At 41.0% G+C, this 8,227-nt stretch overlaps 1 protein-coding gene across 1 annotated transcript in view; it reads right to left on the bottom strand.

Moving 5' to 3' along the window:
- Positions 1-4: 4 nt before the first annotated feature.
- Positions 5-8,227, bottom strand: part of VWF (von Willebrand factor) — a gene marked incomplete at its 3' end in the record, with an annotated part of 63,101 nt that continues 54,878 nt past the window's right edge. The window contains exons 22-28 of the mRNA XM_027906770.1: positions 6,762-6,908; positions 5,984-6,124; positions 4,243-4,362; positions 3,516-3,672; positions 2,729-2,887; positions 2,398-2,533; positions 5-53 (exon numbers count right to left, since the gene is read on the bottom strand). Of these exons, the coding sequence (XP_027762571.1) occupies positions 5-53; positions 2,398-2,533; positions 2,729-2,887; positions 3,516-3,672; positions 4,243-4,362; positions 5,984-6,124; positions 6,762-6,908 (909 nt within the window). The remainder of the gene's footprint in view (positions 54-2,397; positions 2,534-2,728; positions 2,888-3,515; positions 3,673-4,242; positions 4,363-5,983; positions 6,125-6,761; positions 6,909-8,227) is intronic.

The raw sequence follows: 8,227 nt of genomic DNA, 5'->3' as shown, positions 1-8,227 counted from the left end.
TGCTCTCCACGGGCTCACAGGCTACACAGGTTAAGTTCTTCCCTTCACACAGACTGCAAAAATTGGAAGTAACTGTAAATAATAATGCTTATAATAACACATCGCCCACACAAAATAAAAGAGCGTTCATACAAAACCGACTAAATATTTCAAAAGCACAACAAAAATAAAGTATGATGTGAATGATTCCCCCCCCCCCAGCCCATTTCCCCACAACTCCCCTCAAGGTATTGTACAGCTAAATCCTACATGTCTATGCACGTTTGTCCTTACATCAGCCTTTGGCAAACTGTGTAAAATCCACGTCTGAAAACTGTCTGGGAACCCACTGAGCATCAGCACAGATGCCTACAAGCCGCTGGTGGACTGAACTGGTTAATCTGGTGTGCTCGACAAGGAAGCAAACCATGAGGCAAACTGGAGGCAGCTAAAGCAAAGTAACAAAATAAAATAAAAAAAAAATAAAAAAAAAACAAACCCACCCACACAGAAATAATAATTAAAAAAAAATTTAAAAAAAGTAAAATCCTAGAGTAGGAAAGGTGGTTTAGCTCTGATACTCCGCAGATTTTGTGCAGGGGGCTGGTTTATCCACATTTTAACCCTGGTGAAATTAAGTCTTTTTTTCTTCCTCTGAAGTGCTCTGAATTCCTGGGTTTTCTTCCTGGTTTCATTTTGTTTTGAATACAACATTTGGCACGTTGTTTTTTATGTCTTTTACCTTCCTCCATTATTTCTTTCAGTCCCTTTTCTCACATTAAATGGTTTATTTCCACTATACTTATCTCTTTTTAGCCCTATTATATTCCCTCAATGTTTCTACTCACCTCCATTTTTCCCTTCCCATATCAGTTCCTATTTTTCTTTTCCCCCATCTCTGCCTTTTCCATTATTTACCCTTCTGTACCACCGTGAGCTTTCTCACCTCTGTCACCCTCCACCTTCCAGGAACTTGTTTATAATTCATCCACCTTTAGCAAGTCTTTTTTCCTGATCCTTTCCCCCATCCCACTGAGGGAGAGAGAGTCAATAATGGAAGAAGGTGCCATTTTTTTCAGGAAAATGCTTCACTTTACACATGGCACCCTCATTTAAGTTGTCTTAGTTTAATTATTCTGCTCCCTTCAAGCTTATTTTAGCATCTTCCTAATTGCAAAATGCACAGCTACTTCTGGCATTAACATACAGGAGCAGAAGATTTATTATTTTAGTCCTAATATGAACAAGGCTCTTCTAGTTTCCAATTTCCTTTGGATATTTGCTATGAAATTCATTTTTGTGCAATATTTTCTATTGTTTGTACAGATGGTGTAGGCATCTAAATTAGGTGACAGTTATGCAAAAGGATGTTTCCCTGGTGAGGTAAGTTTTCCTAATGTTCTGAAATCTTTTGTGAGCAGTGGCCAGCATATCAACATTTAAGATAAATTATTATTGAGGATTACAAAAATTAGGGAACAGAGACTCATTTATGGAGACTCTTTCTTGACCTTTCAATGGAATTCAAGGTTCTTTGTGTACATTGCTAAAAAATATATATTTAATTGATTAGCCTTAGAGCTCAAGCCCTGGGTTTATAGCACAGACATAAGTGAGCTCTGGCAAGAGACCAGGAATTGGAAGTTTGTACCCATTTAGAGCTTCTGTGAGGTTCAGAGCACTCAGAGTTTAAGGTGTTAGTCTGGCCTAATCACTGCTGCGGTTTTACAGTTCGCTTTGCATTAAATCCCATCAGTTTACAGGATGGAAAAAAATCTCCTGTATTCACAGCGTTGTAAGTGACTGGTGAAAGTGTCCACGAGGGTCCAGGCACCTGGAGAATGCCAAACTTTCAGATACTGCATAGTGTGCCATGAGGCTTTATACAGGACGCAAGTGCCCAGCACCCTTGCCCTGCATTCCATCACATTTGGAAACCCGTGCACGCAGGATCTTAAAATCTCATGGAAATTGGTTTTCCAGTAACAGTGCACAATTCCAACTGCTAATCATCTCAGCAAGTCCTGCACTGAGTGCATGTTGGGACCCAGCGCCGTACGCAGGATATTTTTTAGCGCTGGCAGAGGGAAAGAGCCTGACAGCTTTACTGGTGTTGAATCACACGTTGCACAAAAAGAACGGGAACATCTCAAGCCAGTAGGGCCACCTACACATGGGAAAAGGTCTTTTCTGAAAGGAATTTATGGATTTTAGTTCAGTTGGCATCCTATAATCCCCACCGTCGCTGAAAAACTTCAGCTTTGGGTTCTCTGTGAAGGGGAATTGATGTAAAAACTGCTTTCCAAGCTTCTTTTTCAGTGATGTATTTAAAGTTACATCCATAAGCTTATTAATGTGGATGTAGTTCATCCCTCTCCCTTCATCCCATTCAACATTCACTGCATAAACTCGTCATACCAAGACTGACAGCGCTGTAGATCATCTCTGTTCAAAACTACTCTCCTTCCATGTGGGATCTTGTCATCTCCAACTGCACACACGGGACAGTCTTCTGGACTGACACAATCCAGGGACAGTTCATCAAGTATTTTCCCTGTTACAAAATAGCACAGTAGTAAGAAGATGCCAATTTTCAGGAATTTTAAAGCCAAACATTGCACTAAAAACACAACGAGGCTTCTCAGGTGGGCTCAAACCTTCTACCAATTCTGGTAAAAGCACGTCAATAAGCCTGTTAAGGAGGAAAAAAAAAAAGTAACTGTTTAAGTAAAGCAAAAGATGGACTTACCTGCAGGACAGTGTACATGGCATCCTTCCACACACTGCAGGGGACACTCCAAAGGCTGTGGGTGCTGGCACGTTATGGGACAAGCAGGCCCACAGCTGTTATATCTCCATTCACACTGGTAGTCTAATTCATTTTTATTCAGGTCCTCACAGCTTTGTGCTACGCAGGGAAAGAATCAGAGGCAAAAAATATCAGACCAGAGCATTTATTCGCCATGCCTCTCAGAACTATGGCAGCAAGGGTCATATAAAGTGGAGCACACATACCTAGAAAAACAAATATTTCCACCTTTAACCGCTTTTGTTTTGGTTTGATTTTGGGTTTGTTGTTTTGGTGTTTGGTTGTGGTTTTTTTTTTTACTACATGCAAGGCAGGCCACTTCTTCACACTTGCATCTTTTTTGTACATAATGAAATACTTGCTCTAGACCAGAGATATTTGGGGTTGATAACAGCAAATGCAAAAACACCCCAAACTTTAAACGTTAATTAATGTACAGATATATATATATCTATATATATAGATATATATAGATATTTTACAGAAAACATTTCTTTGTTTGCACCACAGACTATCACCTCCCCTAACTGATGGAATGGGTTTTTGAGGCGTGGCTCTGAACAAAAACAGAAAAGGGAGCGGAAATGCCAGCGTGAGCTGCCAGCTCAGCCCCATTAAGGTGAAGTTCTCTGGACATCAGTGGGAGCAGAGCTAAGCCTGACCAGCTCATCTGAGCCACAATCCTGACCCTTTTCACCCAGTTCTTCCCCGTGTCCCCAGCACTTACGGCACAGGGTCTGTGACCTCCAGTGAACAGCGATCCCTTTCTGAGCACAGACGTGAGCGTAGGCAGAGATGGTGTCACAGAAACAGGCACAGTCCCCAATAGACTCACAAGCACAGGTGTCATACATGCAGATGTCTATGTAGGGCTCAGGATTCACCTACAAAAGAGAAACGTGGGGCACAGTGCACTCAGAGATTCCCTTTGTCTCCTTCTTCTGGACATAATTAACCTTCAGATGGTTTGGCTGCTCCACTTGCCAAGGTTGAGGTACCACCTAAATTGGTGTGGATATTCCTCCTGACATCAGCAAAACCATGCCCTCAAAGTTGCTATATAAACAGCAGTTTGTTGTCTCTTACTATTCCCCATATGAAATAATTTTACGTGATTTTAGGCCTCGCTCCCATCCCTCTCTAATACAACCTTGGGTGTTGTATTAGCTCTGCCTCCCCTTCCCTCAAGTCTCAACCCTTGTCCTTCACTTCATGTGCCAGTCTGCGGGCTGTACTGTAAAATCTCCCCCAGTTACTTTATGGCTAATTCCCAGGTAGTATCCTGCATTTTCCCAGGAAGCATCAGCTACAGGACAGGGTGAGAGATGAGAATATGAGTCAACTCCCCGCACATCCCATGTCAGCACAACCACACCTCTCCCCTTAACTACTCACCAGTGTCAGCACAGACCACACAGAACTGGAGAATGTGAAACACGTGGCTCAATACTCACAAATTTTTTGCACTCTTTGAAGAGATTTCCAGACAAAATGCTGCATGATGTTTCCACCATCATCTGCTTCACTATGTTTCCACCACACAGCGGAGACATCAAGGCCTGTTCCAGGTTAGGCTTAATATTGTAAGAGACAAGTAGAGATTGCATTAGCCTCGCCTTTAAGACCTCAGAGCTCCTCAAACTGAAGCAAGAGGCTCACGAGCAATTTTTCATGACAAAGGAAATTGTTTCTTTGAGTAAAGTTTCGACTTGTTTTGCAACAGGCGCAGATCCTGCCATGGCAGAATGCAGGGCACAGCAGATCACCCTCTAGATTTTCTCCAGCTCTTGCTTGTACACTGCAGTTTTAACTTACACATTTTGGTAACAGGAAGATCCTCTGTACCAAACACTCATCCTGAAAAATGATCATCTACATCTCTGCAGAAGGTCAACCAGGCTCAAAAATACGACCAGTCTTCAGCAGACAACATCCAAGGTCACTGCTGAATGGTTCAGGAGTCTCTCTCTCTCTCCCATTTAGTTTATCTAAGAGCACAGAGCACCAGCACTGACATGACATTTATCACTGTGACACTCTACAGGTTCTGTCCTGTGGCTGTTACACTGAAATGTCAAGCTGCTCCCTCTCAGTTTTACTCCTCAGTGTTGCAAACTCCTCTGTGGTCCAACCAGTTCACATGAACAAAGTGACATTTAGCATTCAGAAACACTGTGGCTACGTCACTATTGACTAACTGTGGCACATAATTAGCAAAGTAACCCAAAAGATTTCATGGAATCAAGAATAAATGTTTCATTTCAATTTTCTGATAATTTAAGTATTTTCTTAAGAGATCTAAAAAAGGCTTTTTTCTTGCCCCCACCCTTCTCTGACCATTTGGTCAAATTTTCAAGAAAAAGTTTTCAGCCTTAAAAACCATCAGTTGAATGAGATGTTTCATTCTACAAATGTCAAAACAAGTTGTCTTCAAGCTGTTTCCTCACGCTTTTTGATTTGGAAATATTATGGGTTCTTATTTGCCAGCTCAATACAAATTTATTACTCAGTTCCATTCTTTCAGAAGTCTGTACTTGGAAAAAGAGAACACAGACTCTCATGCGTAATTTAATTAGTACCCTATGAAATCTCCAGCACTGGGACACAAATAACACTTCCAGGTAGCAGGTACCCTCCTCAAAATTCAGATGCAACCATAGATGGCAATAAAGTCTCACATCCTGGTCTTTCTGTTCAAGCCTTTCCAATTTTAAAACAATAACTGAGTGTTCTTTAGAAAAAGAATGAGAAGCAAATAGAAATAAATTAACCTATGTATTCTGTTGCTTGTAATGGACAGACTAAGATTTGGGTTGTAGAAATTTGGGTAGGGAAATATGAAATTTTTACCTGAATTCCCCACGACTGAAAATTACAGCTGGTTTTCTTTAGGTTGAACTGCAAAATGAGATTTCCAGTTACACCTGGATTTCAAGCATCTGGGCTGGATAACTCTGTGAACAGCTCCTACCACACAGATTGGCTGTTCTGACATTCATCTGAAGCCAGGCAGCACAGTAGCTTTGTGTAGGTTAATTGATCTTTTATCAGATTTCAAGAAATAACATTATTTGGCAAAAACACAGGGAAGGGAGTTAATTTCTACTTGTTTTTATCCTTCCAAAACCCTTTGCCGGCTCCTGAGTGATACTGTAAACCCACATTAATTAGTTTTCACAGTTCATTCACGCTCACCTTTTCAACATCAGCACAGGATGGATTAACTTTCCAAGAATTCCCAAAGTCAACTGGATCGACTTCAAGATGTTCACTGCTGCTGGTCAAATCATTGTTTTGGACTCCATCGAAATTTCCACACAGACCACACACTCGATCCTTGCAGGGAAAAGAAACACAAACCACATAAACATCTTAGACTGGCTTAGGGTTTTGTTAAGAAGTCTTTTTAGCCTAGAGCTTTAATGCCATGAGGCTTAAAAGCTGAATTACCCAGGGTCTTGCCTAGACATAGTCTTTCACAGAGAAGTTTAGCTCTTGTTCCCATTCTGCTTAGCTGAAAGTAGGACCACACTGTCTCCAGAAAGCAAGACAACAACAATCAGCAGTGCCTGCTGGCTGTACATTTTATTTCTGGAGATGAACAGTCCTCAGGAACCTGGCTCCTTACACTGCTCTTCCTGAATCCAGAAGAAATCACTCAAGGCACCTTGAGTTATTCTGAGGCATCTCAGCATTCATCCTTTCTGCCATAGCTCACCTCCAATGAGCCAGGATTTACACCTTACAATTGAACTACCAGGAAAGCAAGACCAGTCTAATGGTATTACCAACGAAAAGCCTCTATTTCCAAGCAAGTGCCTAATGCTCCATGGAAATCTATCAGTAATCTGCATTAAAAAAAAAAAATGCTATACCCCAGAGAGAGGGTAAGTGCATTCTTTAGCAAGAATAAGAAGCAAAAAAAAAAAAAAAAACCACCAAAAACAACAACAAACAAACAAACAACACTTACTTGGAAATTGTCTTTTAAGATAACAGAGACTCCCATGGCCAGATCCCAGGTCACACTGATGCTTTTGCCTAGTAAAATGATGTAATAACGCCCAGACTTCATGACCTCTAAATTATTTTCATCACTAGGAGGTATCTTGATATTCACCTGAACGAGAGAAGCACACTGTGCTATCAGCAGTGTCTCTATATGCTGTTTCAAGTCCCAGTGGAACACGTGCTCATAGGTTAAGGTACTTTCAAACATGCTGTTCTCTAGAGAGTTCCCATACACTACCCAGGTGCTCCAGAGCAAAATAAAGTTGGGATACAAGTGAAGTATTCCAATCTCATCCCATTCCTACAATTTTTGGGTGCTCCCAGGATCTAACATACACTCACCACAAATACTGGCAAACAAGGCAGTGACAGGAGGGCTGATAAAGAAGACAGGGTATTCCTAATTAATGATCAGTTTAGTATTTGGTCAGTGCTTCACCGAATAATTATGTGTTGGGGTTTTTGGGTTTGGTTTTTTTTTTTTTTTTTTAAATTTCATCTTTTTTAGGAAACTTATTCCAAGCTCCCGAAGGCCAGTAACAACCAAGGGGCTGGCTAGGTTGAAGTGTAATAGGAACTAGAAAAAAACACATGCATCAGTGGTTTCTGGAGGACCACACTCTGATCCTGAAGTCAGGAAGAACTTTCTTCCCAACTCTACACCAACAGGAAAATTCCAGAGAGATTCCTTTCAGCGTTTCTTCATTTTTTCCATCGCTTTCCCTTCCCCTCTGTGCCTGTTTCTCTTCCATCTGGCTGCAACTTCACTGCCTCCAGCTACTAAGAATTTAAGAGATGAATTTAAAACACTTTATTTCACACCATAATCCCCTTTCAATGGGAGCTCTAATAAAATTATTAACCACATTTGGAAAGAAAAGTCTGGCACGGCCATTACTTTAAGCACCATTAATGCCTTAACTGCTTAATCGTGAAAGAGGCAGATGAAAAGTTTCAATCAATACAAACAGTGATTAAAGGATGGGAGAGAGAGGAGCCCACAATCCATTCATCCCCTCCCTAGTTTGAGGGAGAAATATTTCCTTACTCTACTTTTCTTTCTTGCTCAATTTGGTAAAAGCTCAGCAATGAAATTCAATTCTCTTCACCTCTGAGTTATCATCAGAAACTTTTATCCCCCAAAGAAGACAGCTCACATCTTCCATGGATCTCCCAAGCAGGGCCTTCAATGTTTTTAGGGGAGAACAGGTTAAAAATATTTAGGTACTGGAAGCTTTTTTACCTTCTCCCATGTCCCATGTATGACTACATGGTCTGGTCACTTGGATGCTCTCAGAGCAGTTTTTGTCTTTCTAAACTCAGGTAAAAAAAAAAAGAGGACAAAGTTGAGCTGAGAGGTTGACCTAAATTAAAAAATCTCTATGTTTATGGAGGCTTTTTGCCCAACCATGAAGTCCAACTTTTGAC

Source organism: Empidonax traillii, unplaced genomic scaffold (assembly GCF_003031625.1).
Source record: "Empidonax traillii isolate 1590-97213 ecotype Southwest subspecies unplaced genomic scaffold, ASM303162v1 scaffold1355:size217225, whole genome shotgun sequence".
Lineage (NCBI taxonomy): Eukaryota > Metazoa > Chordata > Aves > Passeriformes > Tyrannidae > Empidonax > Empidonax traillii.
The sequence above is the reverse complement of the archived record's forward strand: the minus strand, read 5'-3'. Positions and strand labels throughout refer to the sequence as shown.